This window comes from Coregonus lavaretus (genome assembly GCF_964263955.1).
Source record: "Coregonus lavaretus genome assembly, chromosome: 25".
Lineage (NCBI taxonomy): Eukaryota > Metazoa > Chordata > Actinopteri > Salmoniformes > Salmonidae > Coregonus > Coregonus lavaretus.
Window position 1 is genome coordinate 25,573,770 of NC_140012.1, and position 25,812 is coordinate 25,599,581.

General features: G+C 44.4%; 1 protein-coding gene across 1 annotated transcript in view; it reads right to left on the reverse strand.

Annotated features, from left to right (window-relative positions):
• trrap (transformation/transcription domain-associated protein) overlaps positions 1-20,870 on the reverse strand; it is an 89,124-nt gene extending 68,254 nt beyond the window's left edge. Inside the window, exons 1-32 of the mRNA XM_084141818.1 lie at positions 20,854-20,870; positions 19,919-20,099; positions 19,441-19,490; positions 19,176-19,286; positions 18,957-19,061; positions 18,022-18,105; positions 17,669-17,725; positions 17,365-17,490; positions 16,943-17,109; positions 16,654-16,750; positions 16,327-16,465; positions 16,149-16,227; positions 15,445-15,679; positions 14,905-15,253; positions 14,618-14,715; positions 13,995-14,189; positions 13,555-13,746; positions 13,157-13,322; positions 12,691-12,947; positions 12,327-12,527; positions 6,697-6,848; positions 5,297-5,496; positions 4,854-5,071; positions 4,423-4,620; positions 3,958-4,218; positions 3,524-3,685; positions 3,190-3,286; positions 2,844-2,965; positions 1,825-1,995; positions 1,627-1,695; positions 812-832; positions 63-182 (exon numbers count right to left, since the gene is read on the reverse strand). Of these exons, the coding sequence (XP_083997944.1) occupies positions 63-182; positions 812-832; positions 1,627-1,695; positions 1,825-1,995; positions 2,844-2,965; positions 3,190-3,286; positions 3,524-3,685; positions 3,958-4,218; positions 4,423-4,620; positions 4,854-5,071; positions 5,297-5,496; positions 6,697-6,848; positions 12,327-12,527; positions 12,691-12,947; positions 13,157-13,322; positions 13,555-13,746; positions 13,995-14,189; positions 14,618-14,715; positions 14,905-15,253; positions 15,445-15,679; positions 16,149-16,227; positions 16,327-16,465; positions 16,654-16,750; positions 16,943-17,109; positions 17,365-17,490; positions 17,669-17,725; positions 18,022-18,105; positions 18,957-19,061; positions 19,176-19,286; positions 19,441-19,490; positions 19,919-20,018 (4,599 nt within the window). The 5' untranslated portion in view covers positions 20,019-20,099; positions 20,854-20,870. The remainder of the gene's footprint in view (positions 1-62; positions 183-811; positions 833-1,626; positions 1,696-1,824; positions 1,996-2,843; positions 2,966-3,189; positions 3,287-3,523; positions 3,686-3,957; positions 4,219-4,422; positions 4,621-4,853; positions 5,072-5,296; positions 5,497-6,696; positions 6,849-12,326; positions 12,528-12,690; positions 12,948-13,156; positions 13,323-13,554; positions 13,747-13,994; positions 14,190-14,617; positions 14,716-14,904; positions 15,254-15,444; positions 15,680-16,148; positions 16,228-16,326; positions 16,466-16,653; positions 16,751-16,942; positions 17,110-17,364; positions 17,491-17,668; positions 17,726-18,021; positions 18,106-18,956; positions 19,062-19,175; positions 19,287-19,440; positions 19,491-19,918; positions 20,100-20,853) is intronic.
• Between the last annotated feature and the right edge of the window lie 4,942 nt (positions 20,871-25,812).

Here is a 25,812-nt window from a genome sequence, read left to right on the forward strand (position 1 = left end):
GAGGAGGGAGAGAAAAAGACAGAGGGGAGTGGAGGGATGGAGATAATTGAGGTGCCTAGTACCTCTATGAGCATGGCACGCTCTGTCTTCATGACCACCTCCAGCAGAGGTTTGACCAAAGTCTGAGGAGCTGCTGGGATCAGGTGGAACAGGTTGATAATAGCCGAACATATCTTCATCTCCTAGAGAGGGGGAGGGAGAGGACAAGAGGGAGAGAGGGAAGGTGGAGGTGAGAAAATAAAATAGAGTTAGTATTAAGAAATCTTTACCCACGTCTTGGACAGACATCTTGATTTTGCAGTAACTGTTGAGATACACTAGCCCAATACCAAATGGACCCCTTAGTCCGGCCTAATCCCTAGACACTTTTTGAGATATTTTTGGCTAGATCTCCACGAGTACCTAGGGAGTAGGGGCTAGGGGTCGATTTGGAACTGCGCGACAGGGCGTTTCTAAGGTAAAACAGCTCAGGGGATGAGGAAGTGATGTCACTAGTAGCGGAGTGGTGATTGGTTGTTTTGGAATATAGACAAGAGGGTTTGAGAGTACCATCTACAACTTGATGACTTCTATGATGATTGATTTCTATGACTTTACTATTAGTGACTTTTATAGGATGTTAAAATGAAATGGGGGGATAAACTGAGTTGGTTTAAAATGTCACAGAACATTTTGATAGGGTATAGCACCAGGTAAGGTTAGGTTAAGGTTCAGCAACCAAACACAACACAGACAATACAATCCACCAGCACTACCATCACCACAACAGTTCAACTATAGGGGGGTGGGGCAACATTGGACCCAGTCTCACCTCAACGCCCTCCAATGCAGGCTGTGCCGGAACGGAATGGGAGAGAATGGAAAGAGTCAGCAAAGCAGTGTGTGTGTGTGTGTGTGTGTGTGTGTGTGGGGGGAGGGGGGGGGGGGGGGGGGCATGAAGGATGGCATGGAGTGGAATGACTGACTGTGAGCAAATATTCAGACTGTGGCAAAGATCTGAGAGATCTCAAACATTTTCAGAATAAACATGGGGGGAAAAAAACAGGAAAATTGGTTAAACAAACTGGTATAATTGTGCTTCCTTCCTTATCCCTCCATCCAGTATCTACCTCTCTGTCCCTCCTCATCCCCCTCACTCTTCTCGTCATCCCTCTTTCCCCTCATCCCTCCCTACGTCCTCTCCCTCCTCATCCCTGTCGCCTCTCTCCCTGTTCTCTTGTGTGGTTGACCTGGTGGCCCGGCCTCATTGTCAGTGGCAGCCTTCAAAGAGAAGAGCAGTGGCAGGCGAACAGAGGGCCAATTTACATCTCATTACCAGCGGTAACGCAGAGAGAGGAAGAGAAAAGAAAAGCAGCAAATAATGGATGCTATCTCTGCAGAGGGTGAGGGGGCTGACGGTGGACGGTGCATCTCTCCCCCCCGCGTCACCTCTTCTTCCCCTTTACAAGGTTATCTGTCAGAGATAACGAGCGGAGAGATGCTGGCTGAGCTGCTGGCTCTGCTCTCTGGTTGGCGCCTAATTAATCATTGATTGTAATATGGCCACTCACTTCTCATCTACAGCAGGCCTCACTGAGGAGCTGTCAGGGTGTGTGTTAAGGCCTCTTCCTATGTGTTCATACTCACACTGCCATCGCTGCGCTGGCCTCCCTTGTGGGTTATCACCACCACCTCCATCCACTTCCTCAGGTGTTGCTGAGAGAGAGAAAGAGATTAATCAGATATATAGTAATTCATTTATTCAAACAGTGACTACTACCATGACGAGTTAATAGCGACTTCAAAAAAATGTTTAGCCCAAACTCAGCAGCCTTCCTTCTTTACCATCATCTGGTCACAGAACTTGTCGTTGAAGGAGTTGGGGAAGAGGCGTGTGACCGAGGTGAGGCGGTTGACCACGTTGAGGGTCAGACTGCGGTAGTCCCCAAGCATCATCAATAGAGGGCGCATGTGAGTATGGATCTGGTCCACCTCGATGGTGGCCCCTTCCAGGAACTGGGAGACAGAACAAAGATAAAACATTTCTTTAAGCATAATAATTTTTCAATTCAAGACATTTTCAGCACGAATCATGGTTTATTTTCACCGACTGTAAAACAGCTCTGGATGATCCAGTGCCTGAGAGAAAGGCCACAACAATAAGGCCAGGGCCAGTCACACACACGCACAGGGATGATGCATGGCAGCCACATTAATTCTCCTCTCTTTGCTGAGAACAAACACTCCATCCTGTATCGACCGCTCCCTGGCAACACTCGTTAGTGTTAGGCCAGGGAAGACAGGATGAGAGGAGACGAGAATGAGAGCAGGAGAGAAGAGAATGGAGGGAGAAATTATGGATGGATGGATGAAGGTGTTGATAGGTAGATTGAGGGTAGGAAGGCTGGATGTCAGTGTTGCATTGAGGAAGAGGCAAATGTAGAAGACGTACAAGATCATTGATGAGATGGAGGGAAAGAGAAAAGGTGTGCAATGAGGGGATCAAAGAAGAGAAATAGGAAAGGGATGAATAAATGAGGTGAGAGGATAAAAGACAAGAGAAGAAAGGGAGAAAGAAGAGAAGGGAAAGGAAAGGGCGATACCTAGTCAGTTGTACAACTGAATGAATTCAACCCAAATGTATCCTCTGCATTTAACACAACCCCTCTGAATCAGAGAGGTACGGGGGGCTGCCTTAATCGATGTCGGCCCGGGAGCAGTTGTTGGGGTTAAGTGCCTTGCTCAAGGGCAGAACGGCAGTTTTCCCCACCTTGCCGGCTTAGGGATTTGAACCAGCGACCTTTCAGTTACTGGCCCAACACTCTTAACCGCTAGGCTACCTGGGAGGTGTGTAATTTACTAACCTTCCTCATACAGGCCTCTCCTGCCTCCTGCAGTTCAGAGTTGGTGGAGTTGAGGGCTTTGAACAGGGCAGCAATGATCTTCTCTCTGGACTGGGGCAGGTAGTTACACGCTGCCAGGGCATCTATGCAGACAGACAGGGAACAACAATGGTCAATTTACTGATTTATTTCTGATTGATAAAAGACAAAATTTTGGATTAACACATTTGTTTTGAGATGTTGTTGTAGAATAGTAGATGAAGAACAAAGTTGATTGTGATGTACGTGTTTGTTCTACATGTTGAATGGCTGAATTATTTGTAGTCCTTCAGTGAAGTAAGGACGACGACTCCTATCATGTACTCACTGAGGGCAGCGATGCGCAGGGGCACCAGAGAGGGCAGGCTCTTATAGCAGGGCAGTTTCATCAGAGCAGCGTCCTCAGCCTCACACAGGTTCAACAGCTGGAGAAAGAGCAAGGAATGGAATCAATACGGATCAATGGAGGATCAAAATACAGAGTCAACTCAATACATTGTGAACTTTATAGGGCAAAAAAAATTCACCAGTTTGTGACAATTATGGACTAGACCACTTTTAAGGTATGAAAACAAAACCTATGAAAAACGTTTTACTTTGTGATAAACTATTCCTAAAACTATTCCTTTTACTTTGTGATAAACTATTCCTTGACATCTCACCTCTGTGTAGAAGACCTTGTGCTCCATGACATTGAGGTCCATGGTGAAGAGGCGTGGCTGCAGGGTGGTGCAGAATGTATTGCCCTCCATCAGGCCGATTTGGGCGTTGGCCGGCTGGTGGCGCAGCAGGTGTTTCTTAGGGGGGATCATGTCCTGTAACACCTGTGGGTGGGAGGGGTTATAACTGGTTACAGTCGGGGGGTTACACACAAGGTTAGTGTGTGTAGTGTATTTTAAATTGCATCCGTGATTCCATTCTCATATGGCCAGTTGGTAATGATCACTAAGATTGTCTTTCTAATATCTGTAGAATGTGTAGAGCAATGACCATATCTACCACTGCCTAGCAGTCACCAAGTATGCTATGAAAAATCCTTCATTACCCGTTCAATTTCTATGTGCCACAAAACTCTGGTACGGCGTCTCAGACCCACCTCTTTGTGTGGCTCCATGATGATGGTGACACTCTTCCCGGTGACCTGGGCTAGCACCTGCAGGGAGTGCATGGCCTGCTTCCTGACTGTGGAGTTGGGGGAGGTGACCTCTCTCACCAGATCATGGGTGACCATGTGGAAGGACTTGTCCTGAGCAGCCAGAAGCTCCTCAGTCTTCTCCTCGTCCTTCAGAGGGGTGGCACAACGCACCAGGAGCTGCTCCAGAGTGGTCTTAGCCATGGCTACTGCACCATTAGACACCTAGAGGTGAAACTTTACATATTCAGCTATTGTTTTTACCCCCCCGCCTTAAAAATCTAAAGAAAAGTCTTTAGGGGGCAGGGGCCATCTTGCAATAGCAAATAACATTTGATTTGATTATTTTAACCCTGTATAGTTAAAGTCTGTGTGTCAACACAAGTCAGACTAGTGTCTGCAACAGTTAGTTACCACAAATAACCGTACCTCTCCAGTGAGGTCCATCATGACGAAGAGCAGAGCCTTGAGGAAGGTGAGTTGGTTCTGCAAGACCCAGATGAGAGGTAGTCTCTCCATCAGGAACTTAATGGACACAACCCCGCCCAGCTTGGCGTACCAGGCCTGCTCATAGCAGCACGCACACAGACGCTCCACGATGTAGGAGAACAGAGGCAGCTGGCACGCCTGGGGATGGAGACAAGAAGGGAAGAAGGGAGAGGGGGGAGATGAGGGGGAATAGAAAGATTAGCAGAATGAGCTAATAGCAAGCACTTCTTTTCACAGACAAAATTGAAAACACTTACAATCAAGACTTCACATCCTATTCAAAACATATTCATTTTATAAATCAACACCAACACGCATTAAAAAGTGATGCAATCCAACTGGTAAACCCCCAAGCCCGCTCTCTCGCTCACCCTCTCCTTGGACCCCAGGATGATGGAGGCTACGTCGAAGATAACAGCCAGAGCCACCTCTCCTATTTTACACAGCTCCTTTTCCTCGTAGGCCATGCAGATGGCGATAGCGTCGATCAGAACCAGCGGATCCATGCCCTTAGAACCATTCTCCTCACTGTGGAACATTGCTGTGTTGGGCTGGCTGCCTAACTGGTAGCACTGCAGCAAGAATGGACCTGGGGGGGGGGGGCAAAAACACAACAACCATGAGGAGCATAGAAAAGGAGGAGAATAGAAAAAGGTGTGAGAGAATGAGATACCAAAGGAGAGAGACAAAGAGCTGGAGAGCATCCAGCCAAATGAGAGAAAAGAAGAGAAAGGTGGAGAGACGGTCAAGTCCGAAGTCCAAGTGGGACAAAAACACAGGGCGATAGCAGAGAGCGAAAGATGCATTCTCTCACCACACTGCTGAGCGACAGCCACCATGGTGTAGTGTCTGATGAGGCTGGCCACGAAGGGCAGAGCGCTGGGGCGGAGGTCCTTAATGACAGCAGACATGAATGCCCCGGTCAGTGCCTGTTCAAATGTCCTGCGGGCCGGCGTGTCCTGGGCCTTGTAGCGGTGGGAGATGATCACACTAGGGATCCACTTCTCTGTGAAACTGGACACACACACACACCGCAAACCACACACTAAATTAACATGCCGCCATAGGACATTCAATAGACAAAAGCAAACGACAAAACACTCAAATATGAACATTTTCATCAGTGTTTCCCCTAGGATTTTTTTCAGCAGCGGAGGGCAGAGTTAGTGGCAGCCACGATTTAGCAACAGCGGTGCGCAGCTGCTAAATGCATATATGGGAAACACTGCATCATATGTCATTAAAACTGTAATTCATCATTTACACGGCCTGTCACAGCATGTTTTTATTCTGTGGTAAATGTCTCTGGGTGAATAATCTGTTGTCTCTGCCAGTGCCTAATAACCCTGAGGACCGACAGACAGTCTTTGTGCCTGACTGGTTGGTATCTGCCCCCCCGACTCGCTCCCAAGGCTGTGTTATTTAGCCCTGCTGAAGGGGACAGTTTGGTTTGATTGAGAGGCCGTTTTCTCCATGCTTGAGCTTGTGTTTTATAATGCCAGATGCCATGGCTACCCCTGATGGATTGCTCCAATTCATTACCGCCTTTTAAAATACTTTTGCTTTAGGAGAGGGAGAGGCCGAGAGGGGAGAAGAGGAGGAGGGAGGGATTGAGTGGCGGGGGGCAGTTAGACGGACTGCCAGATCAATTTCCGTTCATTTACAGCCCCTGCCACTCCGATGGAGCTCCATTCTCACTTCTTGGCATTTGGTGATATTAAGAAAAGCTCTGATGCTTTTCACTGAAAGGACCTTTTCACGGTGACCAACCGGCAAGACCGAGAGAATGGAGGGAGCAAGAGAGAGAGAACGGACGTCATGAATCAAGACATCTGACAGAGGTGGGGGGGGGGACTGTGTGTGTGTGTGTGTGTGTGTGTGTGTGTGTGTGTAGGGAGGAGTGTAAACAGAGAGGGGAAAGTCAATTAGCCCCTGGTCGGGGATCAATGATAGTAATGCGACCCACTCTCCCCTCCATCTCTCTTCCCTCCCCATCTCTCTGCCTAAGCATCTATCAGTAATCAGCAGCTGTAACACTTCAGACAGCACTGATGAGACAGCTTGACACGTGATGGAAGATATTATGAGAGGGGAGGGGGAAAGTGGAAGGGAGGGATGGAGAGAGGGGGATATATGGAGATGAATTAAGGCAGAGGGAAAGACCTGAAGTCATATGGGGTTAAGTAGTGTGTGTGTGTGTGTGTGTAGTCTTACTTGGGGTGAGCCAGTAGCTGGTACAGGGCGTGTTTGTTGTCGTCCAGGCTGGTCATGGCGACCAGGAAACACTTGATGACCTCCCAGGCCTGCCGTCTGTAGTACGGCTCTGTGTTGGCGCTCTTCAGACAATCCAGAGCTGTCTCTATAGCCTGCAGGGGAAACACACAGAGTCAGAGAGAGACATTTACCTTCCAACATCCATACAGACAAGACTTCAAAACAAGATCCTACAGTAAATAATTTAATTGACCATGGTGGATTCATTATAAGATGAAAGAGCTGGTTCTTGTCGACTTACAAAGGTCACATGGCACGCAGTAAAAACAAATGTAAATGTTCAACACTAGTGCTGAGCGATTAGTGCTTTTTGAGGTCGGTTCAGTTTCGGTTGGATTATTTTAAAAATAATCCAGTTTTCGATTTCGATTGTTTGTTTTTTTACATTAAATGCACTGTGGGCTGAATGCTGTAAAACAGAATAAAACAATTAATAAAAGTCCCATGATGGTAGTGACTGCCCATTACTGCTTATCACTTATTAACCATCATTTATTCACATTACCTAGGGTCTATTTTAATATAATATTTCAGTTGTTGTGTATATTTAATGACATTATTATTTCATTCCAAGTCATAATCTCATCTCTATAGAGCTGCTGCCTCTGCTGTCTTGACAAAAATCACTATTTTAATAGTTTTTCAAAGTAAATAAGGCATACCTTTGTGACTGCTGAATAACAACCACTTAGATCATGTCTTTTCAGATTGAGCATTCTTCTGTCTGTTCTCTCAGTGTCTGCCTGACACTAACATTACAGGCGTAAAAGAAAGACCGGCACGCATCGGATTATGGTCATTGTAGTTAATACCCAGGTTTTCTGCACTAAACTACGTAGCATTTTGTCCTGTTGAAAACTTCAACTCCCTAGTACATCGCACAGTTCAGGCTGATCTGATTTATCTCTAGAGAAACTACGCAATGTGCACACTGAGTTTACAGAAAAACCCAGAAGGAAATGGAATTCAAATAATTGAACAGATGTTCATCAATTAGTTGTTTAAAAACCGAAATATAACTAACATTTCAGTTAATCACTCAGCACTACTCAACACTTCACTTTAAATGGATTATATTAAGTTGTTAACTTGGTTCAAAGGGTCGTTTTTAATGTTAAAAATAATCAGCGTAGAACAATAAATACCCCAGGCCTCGAGACTAACGTTTCCCCTGGTGGCACTAACTATATAATCTGCGTCAATAGAATCCATTTGAGTCATCTTATAAAGTGATATAAAATCATTCACAATACCTTATTAAGAAGGGTAATCTACTACTGAGATGTTAGATGTAACAATTGTATTTATTGAATACCATGTCAAAGCAGGAATGAATGATTCAAAATATTTTGATATGCAACCTAATCCAGTCATTGTTTTTGGTATATCCAGAGATTATTTCTGTTATATTTTACTGTCAAAATAGGGCTCAAGACTTCAGATTTTTTTGCCTTAATCTTTATGTGCACTAATACAGTATTATATACTGTATAGGCCTAATTAAATAGGTGATAATTCACCCAGAGGAAGGGGAAACTCAAAACACATGATCTACAGTAGTGGTCAAAAGTTTTGAGAATGACACAAATACTAATTTACACAAAGTCTGCTGCCTCAGTTTTGATTATGGCAATTTGCATATACTCCAGAATGTCATGAAGAGTGATCAGATGAATTGCAAAGTCCCTCTTTGCCATCCCAAAAAAACATTTCCACTGCATTTCAGCCCTGCCACAAAAGGACCAGCTGCCATCATGTCAGTGATTCTCTCATTAACACAGGTGAGAGTGTTGACGAGGACAAGGCTGGAGATCACTGTCATGCTGATTGAGTTAGAATAACAGACTGGAAGCTTTAAAAGGAGGGTGGTGCTTGAAATCATTGTTCTTCCTCTGTTAACCATGGTTACCTGCAAGGAAACACATGCCGTCATCATCGCTTTGCACAAAAAGGGCTTCACAGGGAAGGATATTGCTGCTAGTAAGATTGCACCTAAATCAACCATTTATCAGATCATCAAGAACTTCAAGGAGAGAGGTTCAATTGTTGTGAAGAAGGCTTCAGGGTGCCCAAGAAAGTCCAGCAAGTGCCAGGACCGTCTCCTAAAGTTGATTCAGCTGCGGGATCGGTGCACCACCAGTGCAGCGCTTGCTCAGAAATGGCAGCAGGCAGGTGTGAGTGCATCTGCACGCACAGTGAGGCGAAGACTTTTGGAGGATGGCCTGGTGTCAAGAAGGGCAGCGAGGACGCCACTTCTCTCCAGGAAAAACATCAGGGACAAACTGATATTCTGCAAAAGGTACAGGGATTGGACTGCTGAGGACTGGGGTAAAGTCATTTTCTCTGATGAATCCCCTTTACGATTGTTTGGGGCATCCAGAAAAAACCTTGTCCGGAGAAGACAAGGTGAGCACTACCATCAGTCCTGTGTCATGCCAACAGTAAAGCATCCGGAGACCATTCATGTGTGGGGTTGCTTCTCAGCCAAGGGAGTGGGCTCACTCACAATTTTGCCTAAGAACACAGCCATGAATAAAGAATGGTACCAACACTTCCTCCGAGAACAACTTCTCCCAACCATCCAAGAACAGTTTGGTGACGACCCATGCCTTTTCCAGCATGATGGAGCACCTTGCCATAAGGCAAAAGTGATAACTAAGTGGCTCGGGGAACAAAACATCGACATTTTGGGTCCATGGCCAGGAAACTCCCCAGACCTTAATCCCATTGAGAACTTGTGGTCGATCCTCAAGAGGCGGGTGGACAAACAAAAACCCACAAATTCTGACCAACTCCAAGCATTGACTATGCAAGAATGGGCTGCCATCAGTCAGGATGTGGCCCAGAAGTTAATTGACAGCATGCCAGGGCGGATTGCAGAGGTCTTGAAAAAGAAGGGTCAACACTGCAAATATTGACTCTTTGCATAAACGTAATGTAATTGTCAATAAAAGCCTTTGACACTTATGGAATGCTTGTAATTATACTTCAGTATACCATAGTAACACTGAAGCAGAGAACTTTGTGAAGACCAATACTTGTGACAATCTCAAAACTTTTGACCACAACTGTAGATCACTAAATCTAAATATAACACCTACTTCTAGTAGGCACGTATTAATTGAACAGTAAATGTAATGTCCTAAAATAAACTTTGCAATGAGCCCTAGTGCACTTGCGATGGCCGATACGCAATTTCCCATGCACTCCGCATTTCAAAGCCATATCAGATAACTTGATTGTAAAATAGTGTGCTTTGAGCCAAGGTTATTATAATAAACACAAACTAAATAAAGAAAAAAACACTTTAGTAAACTGAAATAAAAGACTGAACAAACCCATTTGAAAACATAAAACTTATACTGAAACTATTAACTTTGGCTCCAAACTAACTAAAATAAAAAATGGAATGGTGTTTTCAAGCTTTTCTAATGGGGTTTTCAAGCGTCTGAATCTGGCGGGTCACATTGAGATTACATTTAAATTATCAAGTCAAATTCAGCGAGCTAACATTGCCACGAGCAGCACCGCATATATTTGGTGCATTTAAAAATGGTAAGGCTAAAGCAACCAACCTTAGACGAAAGTCGAGGATCGAGGTCGGGGGAGGTGCATCTGCGACAGCCAAAAGTAGGACGCTAATGTGGTTTTCCAACAGCAAGGCTCAGATCAACATGGCAGTGTTGATTTTGTTTATAAAAGGTTTTCTTTATAATGTCGAAATAAATGTATTCAACTCCCATATCACACACACAAACTTAAATCATAACATTTGTGTGTACATTGTACAATCAATTAGTGAGAGATATATTTATTTGCATATATTCACTGTACACATAAATGAGTCGCGTCTGGGAGAATTTTAGCATTTTATCTAACACTAACTCGCACAGACAAGTAAAAGGGTCACAAAATGCAACAAAATGGTCGCAGTCTGGAGCCCTGTACCCTGTGTAGAATAACTACCCTGCTGCACTCAGGCAGTGTGTTTAACTCATGACTGAAACCGGCGCTTTGCATAACCTGTCATGGAGAGAGAACCTCTAAACACGGTGCGGGGCCCGGGCTGAGCAGAGGCCAGTTCAACTGCCAGATTATGAGCTGACAAGCCAATGCGGCTGGACACTTAAAGAGGCAGAAGATAAACTAATTAACGCCACTCAGAGAGAGGAGAGAGAAAGAAAGAACGAGAGGGCTGGTCTGTCTGGTGGAAAAGGAAGGAGAAGAGGAGGAGAGTGCATAATTGAATTCTACTAGCTTAGCCCTGTCAGCACATTAGGGCTACACTGCTACTGGCTGACATGCACTCATCCCATCTCAACAAAGTACATAGATATAAAGATAAAGACATTAGAAAGCGTTTTGAATAAAGAGAGACTCAGAGGCTTTAAATAGACTGAGTGTCTCACTTCAAAAGGAGGAGGAAGGGGAGGGGGCCAGCAGAGACAAAGAGGGCAAGGGAGAGGGTGGGAAAAGAGAGAGCAGGAAAAGAAGGGGATAGAGGGAGAAAATGAGTGAGAATAGAGAGTATTAAGTAATGATTTTTTTGAAGGCACTAACTCCACCATGGCTCTTTGGATGGCTCTTTGGGAGTTTATTTGGATAAACGCCGAAAATAAGGTTTGTGGTAAACAGGCTTAGGAGACGTACACATTTTTTTTTAAATATGAGATAATCTTCATCAGCCAACGTCACTGTGAATTTGAGCATATATGTAATCAAAACAAGCACATAGGCATAATTCATAAAAGGTCATGTTAACTGACTGATATCTCATAGAACAAAACGTATAAGATCTCCTAAGCCTGTGTTAACCTCAGACCTTATTTTTGGCGTTTATCCCAAAACCCCATTAATTTCCCCCATAGGTATGGCTGAACGAACCAGAGATAGAGGATTACCATCCAAACAAATGTCAGGATAAGACACATGATGCAAATACCATTAAGCTACGTACTTCCAGAGAGAGAGCACGAGAGAGAGAACGCTATCTGTGGCATCCATCTTTGGAGCGTCAACTCAATTACAGAAATGACCGTGTGCATGTGTGTGTTTTCACTATTAGCAGACAGAGATAAAGAGTCATTAGAAAGTAAATACTGCGGTCGTCATCCAGTGTTCTGTAGATTGATTATTCAGGCCTGGAGCAGAGATGAGGAGCTCGTAAGGCCCAATGAGGTCTTTAATTACATGGGGAAGACCGTCTTCTTTCACAGAGAGAAGCTCAACTCTGACAAGGGTTCATTACCCCTCAGAGGAACGATCACCCTTATTCTCGCTACTTCCACTGTTCTCTAGCTACTGTCTCTGCTTTGTAATCACATTGAAATAGAAAAGTAGAAAAGGGGTGGATAAGTGGAATTAATTTAGAGTGGTTTTGAAGTGGTCTCTTGTCTAGATTTTAAAATGTTCCTCACTAGAGTTTTGCTTTGAGAACATACTACAATACCCTGCTACTGTGACTTAATGCCCATCACAGTACAATCGAATGCCTTAACCACCATTTTGATCCAAAATGGCTACCACACCAATCCCCCATTCACACCCGTAATGGCCGACTAGTGACATACCTTCTCCATGGGCAGCTGTATAGAAGCCTTGCAGTCAGTGAACTCTGCCTTGATGCTGGGTCCCTGGACCTCAGTCACCACGTACTGCAGTCTCTGGGATTCCTTCAGCATCTTCCTGTTGCTGCCGCCAAACTTCCCCAGCACTCTGTACGCCACGTGGCTGATGGTCTCCGCTGGGTTACGCAGCGTCCGCCACAATGCCTGGAGAAGGGGGAATGAGGGGTCAAAGGTTAGCAAGTGAGAGCAGAGACTTGGATGTGTGTCTAAATTGAATGTGGGGGTTGGGGTGGGGGTGGGATTGTGTGTGTATGATGTGTGTGCACGCTTCTGTTGCGTTTGCCTGCATCTGTGCGTGCGTCCTCACCTGCATAAGCTCTGCTCTGACGGGCTGTATATGATCGTAGAGGAAGTCTGGCTGCAGGTTGTCCACACAGAGCTCCAGGGTGCGGAGGCCCTGGCTGACAAGCGTCTGGGAGCCATTCAGGGCAGAGACCAGCGGGTCCATCAGCATGGGCAGGTAGGGCAGCAGGGAGCTCAGCCTCACAGGCACGGTCAGACACAGCTCCACAAACAGATCCTTCATGTGCTGCTTGTGGAGACCACTCTGGAGCATGTTGAGGCCTGGTGGAGGTAGAAGGGAAGGAGAGTGAAGGGGAAAGTGAGGAGAGAGGACTGAAGACGTGCTGTAAAGCAAATTCCTGGTTGGCATCCACCATGTTTTTTTTTACCCATCTATCCTGTGTCTTCAGATCAGTGCATATGAAGGGACATGCTACAAACCTTAAAAAGCTACAAAACAATATTTCCTTTTTGTGTGTGGCGCAACCTACCCTGCAGCAGGTTGGGTAGGAGGGGCAGGAACTCCTGGTAGAGCAGGTCATGGCTGCCTCCACCAATGGAACGGAAGAGAGCCCTGAGAAGCAGGAAGTAGTTGTATGGTTCCTTAGCAGACTGGGCGAGTTCCATGGAGCTGTTCACTATCTTGTGGAGGTGAGGCTGGGGGATAGAAGAGACATGATTTTGGTGTTTGACATCAATACATTTGGTTTTGAAAGTATGGTGAACATCACAATTTAGCCTTCAGACAAGACTAATGTTGGTTCCTCCGCATTTCAATTCAGTCAGGATAGTTATCTCAAAAACCATTGTCAATTTGGGACAGGGTTTACAAGACGAAGAGGCATCGAAACTATGCAACACGGTTTATGAAAATAAACATCACCCTAACCTTGAGCATCTGTTCGTTCTCAGCAGCAAACAGTGAGACAGATCCGAAGACCAGTTTGAATAGCTTGAGGTAAAGGTTGGACAGCTCTACGTTGGAGCCCATCTCAGGTAGTCTCTCCAGAAGGTATTCCACTAGGATGGTGGCAAACAGGACTGACGTAGACAGGTTGGCAAGGAACGAGTTAGCCACAATCTGGAGAAAGGAGATGGGGAGGGTTTACCCATTAGTCCACAAACAAAACCAAGCCTTTTAAAAAATATATATTCTTAATTAAAAGTTATCTTTAGTCTAGGACTAGGCTTAATATGGGTCCAGGCAACCTGCCCGAAATGTTACGTTAAACCCAGATCTGAAATTGCTCTTAGGGCCCTGGACAAAAGTAATGCACTACATAGCGAACAAGGTGCCATTTTGGACGCAGCCACAGAGAGTGTGGTTACCTGCAGGGCGTAGTTCTTGGAGATCCTCTCCACCATGTAGGGGACGGTGGTCTGGAAGATCTCCTTGAAAGTGAGGGGGTTCATCATGGTGAAGACCCCAGCAAAGTGCTCCAGCACCTCCTTCTCCTCCTTCATACGCACCGTCTGACAGTTGGCCACCCTGATGTACGTCTGCTGGTTGTTGGCAATCTGTACCTAGCCAGGAGAGGGGGATGGGGAGCTGTTATACTATGTTATTACGGTAAACCTGATCAATCTGTACCTAGTCGCGAGAGGGGGATGGGGTGCTGTTATATTATGGTTATTACGGTAACCCTGCATCTAGCCGAGGACGGATGGGGCGCTGATATTCACATGTCTATACACTGTATGGCTCTTGTTACACCCTGGACTTGATAGTGGTACAACCCGGAGTTTCTACGTTGGGTATACACATGTACAATATATATTGGTATGACCCAGAGTTTTCTATTTGGTTATATCCTGACCAATCTGTAGCTAGCTAAGAGGGCAGTGGAGCTCTCTTATACACAGTGTAATGTATACATGTATAATGTATGGCTAATGACTATATAATCATTTCTCCATAAGACAAAGCCCTACTGGTACACTGGCAGTCATACCTGGTATATGTCCAAGGCCTGCATGGCGTATTTCACCAGCTTAATGTAGATCTGAGTCTCCTTGGGCTGAAGCTGCTTGTTAGGAATGAACTGGGCCTCTGCAACACACACAACAGGAGTCATAAGCAATCCGTGAGGTTAGTTTATCCTGAGTTATCTTTTCATTAAAATGAAGTAGACGTGTGGATGTAAACCAATGGAAAAAACAGGGTGAATCTTGACAGCGTAACTCAAGTGTCAATTTCTCCTCTGTGTAACATAAGGGCCATTTTTCTGGCTCCTCTCACCTCCAGGAGCCTTGCAGGAGGTGATTCCCCAGGTGATGGTCTTCACCCCACAGACCAGCGTCTTCACCAGGCTGCGACAGTCCGACACCTGGAATGTCTGCTTGTCCTCCTTCTCCCCCAGCCGGTCGAAGGAGGTGGCGGGGGCGGGAGGGGCGGGGGTGACGGGGTTGGGGGGCGCAAGGGGAGGCAGGGCAGGGAGGACAGGCGTGGCTGGGAGGGCAGGAGTTGTGGGGACCCCAGGTAGCACCCCCTGAGGTTCGACCACACCCATCTCTGACTGGGGCTTGCACTTCTTGAAGATGGTGGCGAGCTGGTAGCGAGCGATGGTGTGGAACTTCAGCACAAACACCTTGAAGAAGAATTAGAGAGAGATTGAAGATTTATTGAAGTCAATGTCTTGATAATCATAAAAAGGAACATAATCTTCTTACATGGGGAACCTAGAGGTAGTATAGAGGCGCAGGGTCGATTTGTGATTGGGCACAACATTGCCCTTTTTCTTATAATTCAGCCTGTCCTTTCCCATCTCGCTTGACTTACTTCCAGCATTCTCATCAGTATGTCCCGTCCGTTGCCGTTCTCCTGTTCACTCTTGGAGCGGATGCAGTCGACCAGGTTAAGCAGCAGTTTGCAGGACATGGTCTGAATACTGCTGGGGAGAGACTCGTCGTCTATGTTCTTGGCAAACAGTTGCACGGCCAGAGACAGGTCTGTGAGAGGCAGGTTCTGACGCACGTGGTGCACCAGGTCTGCCAGCGTGCTGTAGGCCAGGGGTCTGGGGGAGAGAGGGGATGGGAGAGGTTAGGGAGTTGCAAAAGTTTACCACTATCAAACGGAAGGTTACATTTCCATTACATTGTCTGGAGGGGATAAAGGGTTAACAGTTAGATCACTAACAACCATGTAGGCCAGTGGTCTGGTGACAGAAGAGAGGATAGAAGAGTTCACAACTATCAAATGGAAGGTTTTTACATTTTACGTAACATCTCAGTCATTTAGCAGACACTAAAGGCTTTTATCCAGAGTGACTTATAAAATCAGTGCATTGAGGGTACCTGAGCTTTTAAGAGCATTTGAAGACACCTATTTCCTTTAATATACTCCACCATCAAGAGAGATGTGCCAGGTCTGATAGCTACGGCTTGTTTCACATGACGACTAATGAAAGATGAAGGCTGGTGTTTTGATGAGAGGGGCAGGTTGGCAGCACAGGGAGGAGGATGACGAGAGGAGGAAGGTCTTACCTCAGAGTCTCCCGGGCCGTGTAGCCAGACCCGATCAGTATGGACTCGTCAAAAAGTTTGTCCATGCAAGGGATGAACTCTGCAACACAGAATGAAAATAAAGTGTCAGAATTAGTCTGAGTGAGTTTGCATTCGTATGTGCATGCCTGTATGTGTCCATCAGTGTGTCAATGCGTACGGCTGCGCAGGTCTGTGGTGAGGATGTGTTTGGCAGCGATGAGCAGTTCCTTGCGTAGATGGGCCGTCTCAGAGGGACAGTTGGTCAGCAGCTGCAGCATGCCCTTCACCATCTGCTGGGAGTACTTCCCTACCAGGTCCTGGTCAGAGGGAGACACACACACAATATTGAAATATAGTTTCGAAAATGTGATTTCATGAAAACTTAGTTGTTCTACATTTCATTAATGATCCTGTGTGCCAGGTAAATACAATACAAGACAGAAAACGAAATGAGAAATTGAAACACGGGCACATGGACAGAAAAGCACAACATGGGTATATGTACCTGGTAGATGCGGATGATGTAGGCCAGGAAGGACAGGGTCTTGATCTGAGCAGCGATAAAGTCAGCGTACAGCTCCTTGTTATACAGCTTGTGTTGCCTGAAAGTTCAATGTTAGGGTTTAGAATAACATATATACACACACACACAGCAAACTATTTCACTGTACATGTAATAATGATTTATGCTTTAATACCATTTATTGTGGTTGTTTAGAAAAAAATAGCCATTTTGATTGTCTACAGGAGGGAATCAACACACAAACTCAAAAGCACACACACAGACGTCTTACCTGGCCTGAGGAGAAACCTGCAGCATGATAGTGTTCATGATGAGGGGGACAAACTCAGACACCACGTTATGGATGTTCAGTTTGTACAGCTGGTACATGAGCACCACTATGATAGGCAGCTCAGCCAGCACCTTCAGGGACAGGGACCCCCGGGGGATGATGGTGTGCTGGAGAAACAAACAAACAGGAGAAGACAGTCAGGCAAGGGCAATGCCTTCCTATATTCAGGAACATTCAGATAGAATCATGTCTGTTCTGCACAGTATATTTCTATGATGAATCACATCAGCTCTCTGCCTTACATTCCTACCTGGGAAAACGAGCCCTGGTCTGAGATGCTTTGCCAGTGCTTCTACACCACCAAGTGGTAATAAGAGGAGTTACAGAGAGATTATGGAAGTATCTAGGACAGGTCTACTCACTGTGCGTGTTTCACTGTCCTCCCTCTCGGGGGCGGTCTTCACCAACACCGAGGTGATCATGCCCACCATCTCAGGAGAAGGCACTGTGTTCTCAGCTATCACCTGGGGGTTCTCAAAGTACCGAGCCTGAGAGAGGGAGAGAGAGCGGGGACAAGAACAGAGATACAGTGACAGGGAGAAAAGACAAGAGGGAAGAAGAGAGCAAAAGTGAGGAGTGAAAACATGATTCATACATCCTCAGAGACCCAAACATTTCCCAGCTCCCACACAGCTCAATAATCCACCTGCTGTTCTGTTGTCTTACCACTACTTTAGGCAGCTCCTTATAGATCTGCTTCACAAAGTCCAGAAAGTGATGAATCTGAATAAAGGATTACAGAAGACAGTTAATACCTTGATCAGAGGAGCACTGTTCAGCATCAAGACATGGGCTCCATTTCAATTCATCTTTGCTTGATTCCTCACATCCTTTTTCCTTGCTTTATTCTCAAAACACATTGGAGAAGGTCTGATCCAATACGGTTAAGAAGGCAAGGAGATGCGAGGAATCATGGAAAGAGGAATTGAGATAGAGCCATGGCAAGACGCTGGAGGCAGGTCTTCTGTTCATCATCAACACAAAGTGAGATTGGAGAATAGTAAGGTCTTAGTTCTCACCTCTTGAGAGATCTGTGGACGGAACTGCTTGTGCAGTTCAATGATGATACGCAGGCATATCAGCACGTTCTCCTCGCTCTCAATCTGAAAACAAACAACGAGCAATGCAATGCAAACACTCAGTCAATCCGTTCTGGTTAGGGACAGATAATTACTTACTGGACTAAATACACTGAGTGTACAAAACATTAAGAACACCTTCCATGACATAGACTGACCAGGTGAATCCAGGTGAAAGCTATGATCTCTTATTGATGTCACTTGTTAAATCCACTTCAATCAATGTCGATGAACGGGAGGAGACGGGTTATTTAAGTTCCTCTGAACGGGGTATGGTAGTAGGTGCCAGGCGCACCAGTTTGAGTGTGTCAAGAACTGAAACGATGCTGGGTTTTTCACGCTCAACAGTTCCCCGTATGTGTCAAGAATGGTCCACCACCCAAAGGACATCCAGCTAACTTGACACAACCGTGGGAAGCATTGGCGTCAACATGGGCCAGCATCCCTGTGGAATGCTTTTGACACCTTGTAGAGTCCATGCCCCGACGAATTGAGGTTGTTCTGAGGGCAAAAGGGGGTGCAACTCAATATTAGGAAGGTGTTCCTAATGTTTTGTACACTCAGGGCATGTGTGTGGTGGACAATACCTTTCTGATAGTTTCAGAAATCTAGTGGTTCCTATGGCACATTTCACCACCACACAGTTCCCATCTCTCAGCAAACAGGCGTTCTCAGATCTTATCAGTTTTACTTTCAGCGCCCAGATTGTTTTAAGGTACATTTATCAGACACACTCGCACTCACTCAGTCACTCACCATCACAAATACACTGTACCTTATTCTGGACTAAAGCATATCGCTCTCATCACATCGCCTCTGCTGAAAAGATGATATGCAACGTAAATCATGTCAATCAGACGTGAGTGACAGCTTACCTCCAGGAAGCGAAACATGACAGACAGAATGTTCTTGGTGTGAGGTCTCAGGTGTTCATTAGTAGGGATCCGGTGGATGATCTCCAGCACCAGCTTCCTCAGTTGCTGTTTTAGAGTAATACAAGGTGAATCTGATTCTTGTGCATTCAATGCCTGCATGTTTAAATTCTATCTGTCCCTAAGCAAATTAAATAATTTCAATATTTTATGTCCTCTTACCTGTGTGGGCTTCTCCTGCAGGAACTGCACCTCTCCGTCCTGGAGGAAGGTAAGGAAGCGAGGGATGATGTGTTCCAGGAAGGTGGAGTACTGTGGTGATGATGTCACATTCTGAAAAAGAATAAGACGTCAACACTAACATAAGACCAGTTTTCATTATGGAGAGGATATACGTGAACAGTGTTGGAACGTGCAGCTGTAGTAGAAACACAGACATAATGGGTATACCCATTCTTGTTATTCTATTTCTATGGTATAAACTCACCTCAAAGTTCTCGCTGACCTCCTGCATCATCTTCAACTTTGTTTCATCAGCTGAGTGTTGGAGGATACAGTAAAAATATTAAACAGTTCATATGACACATTGAGTCACCATATACTTCTCATCTCTTAGCAGACAGGGACACTCAGATCTTATCAGTTTTACTTTCAGCGCCCAGATTGTTTTAAGGTACATTTATCAGACACACTCGCACTCACTCAGTCACTCACCATCACAAATACACTGTACCTAATTCTGGACTAAAGCATATCGCTCTCATCACATTGCCCCTGCTGTAGAGATTATACCTAAACCACACCTTCCATAGATTACTGAATAACTATGCCCACAACTCATCCAATAGCGGCACAGTATACATCAAATCAAGCAAAAATTATGTTTCTGGGCACAGGAGAATTCTCAGGCTCATGCTGACTCTCAGACTACGGCACACTAAATTATCAGTTTCTCATTCACTTACGGGTGTTGTTGTCCGTGAGTGCTGCCACGAACTGCAGGTACTTCTTCATGAGGGTGGTCTGGTCCACCACCGTTGGGCTGGGGGTCGGCACGAAGGCCATGGTTCCCGCCGGGAGAGACAGGGTTACGATGGGGTAGAGCAGACACGAGTCTGCGCCTATCTCACAGAGAATGAATGTGCGCTGCGTGTGAGAATATGGAAGAAATCAGTAACGATACGACATTTGATTTGCAGTAACTAACATACAAAACAAGTCTGAATTGAACGTGTCAAGAATTATCTGTCAGGCAAACTCTCTACTGTATGACAGCAAGGAACCGCGCAGTCTTTGTAAACTCATAAAATTACAAATGTATTCTCCTTATGCCCATTACCAGTACTATGGTCAGTGAGCAAACGCGTACGATTTAATTGAATTTACCCAAATGTATATGATTCCACCACAGCGATCTAGCATTCAATTAGCTAGCATAACATACTAGCATCATGCCTCTGGTTCAAGTCAGACGCACAAAGATGACATAATCAATAGCATGCTAGCTAGCATGCAAGTGGTAGAATGAAATACAAAATAAATAGATCAACAGTAAGATATGGCTATATCTAACGCGGATAATCCTCACATAATTACTGCTATAAACTACACACATTAAATACAACTTAGAAAGCGACCATATTAGATGGTTTAGTCAAAGACAAACTCTGTGGTTTAGTAACCAGGCTAGCTAGCTTCCCAAAGAGAAAGAAACCGCTCGCGCTAACCCCTTGCATCCCCGTCTAGCTAGTATGCGGACAAAATAAATATATTTTTAACTTTTTATGAACGCATTCGCTAGTTAACGACTTCATCATCCCAAAATGAGCAAGCAAAGCAAAATATACAGTATATTTCAAGGAAAGTAATTGGGGGAAAAAAGCATCCCATTTAAACTAACCAACTAGCACAGACAGGAAATGGTACCTCTGTGACTTCCGGTCGTCGAGAACCAGCCTGATATATATACACTTTTGCACTATACTAGGATAATAATTATATTCATGCATTCCTTTGAAACATATTTTTTATATATACATAAATAATATCGTAATGTGATGTCTATTTAGGTTTCTACAACGATCCTCATCAATATAGTACTTGGCGGAATGATATTCAGGAACGGCTTGGATGTTGTAAGACCATCGTTTTCGATGGTCTTTTTCTGTTCTACGGATTGTTACTAGGCAAACAATTACGCGGTAAACTGCGCAGCGCATGCAGTGGAGCACGCCAATGTATGGTGAAGTGCAGGGGGGTCTGCCCACTTGGGTCTGTTGCTGGCTGGATCTTGAGGTTGCATTGAATTATAAAATATAAATATAGACAATGTATGCATGTGTCTTTTCTTTTTTAAGAATGTAGCTATGTCTTTCATTTTTAAGCCAGAATTGGCCATTAAAGCCCCTATAAAGATCAACTTACAAGAAGTCTGTTTGTGATTATAGGCCTATGTTGAATAATGTCCCCTGTAGTAATATATCCAATATAGCAAACACAGTTCAGTCCTCCAGTCCTTGCTTAGATGTTAAAACAAATCCTTTGCCACAAGATGGGAATAGACAATCTCTGTTTGAGAAAATATTTAGGGCCTACAGTACAGTAATGTGATCCTCCGTAGCTCAGTTGGTAGAGCATCGCACTTGCAATGCCAGGATAGTGGGTTCGCTTCATGGGGCCAACCATATCTAAAAATGTATGCACTCATGACTGTAAGTCACTTAGGATAAATTGGTCTGCTAAATGGCATATATTATTTATTATATATTAGAAATCAGTGGAGGCTGGTGGGAGGAGCTATAGGAGGACGGGCTCATTGTAATAGCTGGAATGGTATAAATGGAACGGTATCAAATACATCAAACGTATGGAAACCACGTTTGACTCCGTTCCAATATACCATTCTAGCTATTACAATGAGCTCGTCCTCCTATTGGTCCTACCACCAGCCTCCGCTGTTAGAAATGATAGTCCAATTTCTACATTTTACATTTTACATTTTAGTCATTTAGCAGACGCTCTTATCCAGAGCGACTTACAGTGAATTATGTTAATCATGTGATTTGGAAATGTGAGGTTATTGGCCGGTTTGAATTAATTGTTTGTGTGCTGTGATTGGTTGCATGTTTGACAGAGAATGCAACTCCACCTGGTAGAAATGGTGGTTAATTTTCCAGCTGAGGGAAAGCCATAGGGAGATTCTCATGGGAAAAGAGTACATCCTCTCCTCAATTTAATAGTTAGTAGGTGAACAGAGGAGTCTGCTCACCTCCTCGATTACCTACTTCAGCAGAGGATACACAAGAGTATCCTTTCGGCTTCTAGTGCAGAAGTGTTTTAAAATCCGCCATGTCCCCTTGAATCAGCTGTTTTCTCGAAGGAGAAAAGCATGCACATATTTATAAAACTATACGCTACTTGTCCTTTTATCTATAAAATGTCTTGAACAACTAGCAAATTTGTTTTATCACTTTACACATTTATGTAAACAAAATTTGCCTGATGATGTGCGAGTGGAGAAGGAGAGTTTCATTTCATACAAGTACATTTGTTTCTATGTTTCCTCTCCTTGCCTCCACTCCTCGATTACCTTTTACCTTTTTAAAAAGCAGACGAGGAGAGGACGGAGGAGATAGGCGATAGGAGTAGAGTAAAACCAATTGAGATTCTCCTCATGGACAAAGCTACCGCAGTCTCAAAGTCCCCGACCTAGCAGTGTGAAATGAGTTGACAACCATTCACGGTTGACTACCCTTTATCCAGTCTCTGCATTGTTCAATTGAGGTTATTGAAATCACTGAAATCACTGAAATCACTGAGACTACTCTTGAAAAATATATATATACAGTGCCTATAAAAGGCTACACCCCCTTTAATTTTTTTTCACATTTTGCTGCCTTAAAATGAAATCTAAAAAGGGATTACATTCTGGGTTTTTTCCTACAGATCTACACAACCTACTCCACATTTTCAAAGTGAAAGAAAGTTACAGAACATTTTCCAAATTAATAATAAAAAAATAAAAATAAAAAATAAAAAATAAATATATATATATATATATATATATATATATATATATAATAAAAGGTGGAAGCACCTTTGACAGCCATTTCTGCTGTAAATCATTTGGAATAAGATTCTACCAACTTTGCACAACTCTTAGGGCAACATACAGTATATCCACTGAAGTAAAAATATGAAAGGAGCTAAGCCCAGGTTAAAAGTTAGTGGGAAACCCACATCAGTCTTCTGAAAACCTAACCGTGCGATAGGGTTTTATTTTTCTGCGGGACAATGACACACATTTTTATGCAAAAGACACACAAAGAAATGATCAGTCTATAATTTTAATGGTATGTTTATTTGAACAGTGAGAGACAGAATAACAACAAAAAAATCCAGAAAAACGCATGTCAAAAATGTTATAAATTGATTTGCATTTTAATGAGGGAAATAAGTATTTGACCCCTCTGCAAAACATGACTTAGTACTTGGTGGCAAAACCCTTGTTGGCAATCACAGAGGTCAGACATTTCTTGTAGTTAGCCACCAGGTTTGCACACATCTCAGGAGGGATTTTGTCCCACTCCTCTTTGCAGATCTTCTCCAAGTCATTAAGGTTTCCAGGCTGACGTTTGGCAACTCGACCTTCAGCTCCCTCCACAGATTTTCTATGGGATTAAGGTCTGGAGACTGGCTAGGCCACTCCAGGACCTTAATGTGCTTCTTCTTGAGCCACTCCTTTGTGCCTTGGCCGTGTGTTTTGGGTCATTGTCAGGCTGGAATACCCATCCACAACCCATTTTCAATGCCCTGGCTGAGGGAAGGTGGTTCTCACCCAAGATTTGACGGTACATGGCCCTGTCCATCGTCCCTTTGATGCGGTGAAGTTGTCCTGTCCCCTTAGCAGAAAAACACCCCCAAAGCATAATGTTTCCACCTCCATGTTTGACGGTGGGTATGGTGTTCTTGGGGTCATAGGCAGCATTCCTCCTCCTCCAAACACGGCGAGTTGAGTTGATGCCAAATAGTTCCATTTTGGTCACATTTGACCACAACACTTTCACCCAGTTCTCCTCTGAATCATTCAGATGTTCATTGGCAAACTTCAGACGGCCCTGTATATGTGCTTTCTTGAGCAGGGGGACCTTGCGGGCGCTGCAGGATTTCAGTCCTTCACGGCGTAGTGTGTTAAAAATTGTTTTCTTGGTGACTATGGTCCCAGCTGCCTATTTATTTTTTTCATTTAGCAGACGCTCTTATCCAGAGCGACTTAGGGTTAAGTGCCTTGCTCAAGGGCACATCGACAGATTTTTCACCTAGTCGGCTCGGGGATTAAAACCAGCGACCTTTTGGTTACTGGCACAATGCTCTTAACCACTAAGCTACCTGCCTTGAGATCATTGACAAGATCCTCCCGTGTAGGTCTGGGCTGATTCCTCACCGTTCTCATGATCATTGCAACTCCACGAGGTGAGATCTTGCATGGAGCTCCAGGCCGAGGGAGATTGACAGTTATTTTGTGTTTCTTCCATTTGCGAATAATCGCACCAACTGTTGTCACCTTCTCACCAAGCTGCTTGGCGATGGTCTTGTAGCCCATTCCAGCTTTGTGTAGGTCTACAATCTTGTCCCTGACATCCTTGGAGAGCTCTTTGGTCTTGGCCATGGTGGAGAGTTTGGAATCTGATTGACTGATTTCTTCTGTGGACTGGTGTCTTTTATACAGGGAACAAGCTGATATTAGGAGCACTCCCTTTAAGAGTGTGCTCCTAATCTCAGCTCGTTACCTGTATAAAAGACACCTGGGAGCCAGAAATCTTTCTGATTGAGAGGGGGTCAAATACTTATTTCCCTCATTAAAATGCTAATAAATTTATAACATTTTTGACATGCGTTTTTCTGGATTATTTTGTTGTTATTCTGTCTCTCACTGTTCAAATAAACCTACCATTAAAATTATAGACTGATCATTTCTTTGTCAGTGGGCAAATGTACAAAATCAGCAGGGGATCAAATACTTTTTTCCCTCACTGTATACTGAACAAAAATTTAAACGCAACATGTAAAGTGTTGGTCCCATGTTTCATGAGCTGAAATAAAAGATCCCAGAAATGTTCCATACACACAAAAAGCATATTTCTCTCAAATGTTATACACAAATTTGTTTACATCCCTGTTAGTAAGCATTTCTCCTTTGCCAAGATAATCAATCCACCTGACAGGTGTGGCATGTCAAGAAGCTAACCAGCATGATCATTACACAGGTGCACCTTGTGCTCGGGAAAATAAAAGACCACTCTAAATGTGCAGTTTTGTCACACAACACAATGCCACAGATGTCTCAAGTTTTGAGGGAGTGTGCAATTGGCATGCTGACTGCAGGAATAATTACCGGACCTGTTGACAGAGAATTTAATGTTTATTTCTCTACCATAAGCCACCTCCAACATCGTTTTAGAGAATATGGCAGTACATCCAACCGGCCTCACAACCGCAGACCATGTGTAACCACTCCAGCCCATCACCTCCACATCCGGCTTCTTCACCTGCGGGATCGTCTGAAACCAGCCACCTGGACAGCTGATGAAACTGATGAGTATTTCTGTCTGTAATAAAGCCCTTTTGTGGGGAAAAACTCATTCTGATTGGCTGGGCCTGGCTCCCCAGTGGGTGGGCCTATGCCCTCCAAGGCCCACCAATGGCTGTGCCCCTGTCCAGTCATGTGAAATACATAGATTAGGGCCTAATGAATTTATTTCAATTGACTCAGTAATATCATTGAAATTGCTGCATGTTGCATTTATATTTTTGTTCAGTATACATCACTGAAATAATTTATAGTTCAATGTTACATTAC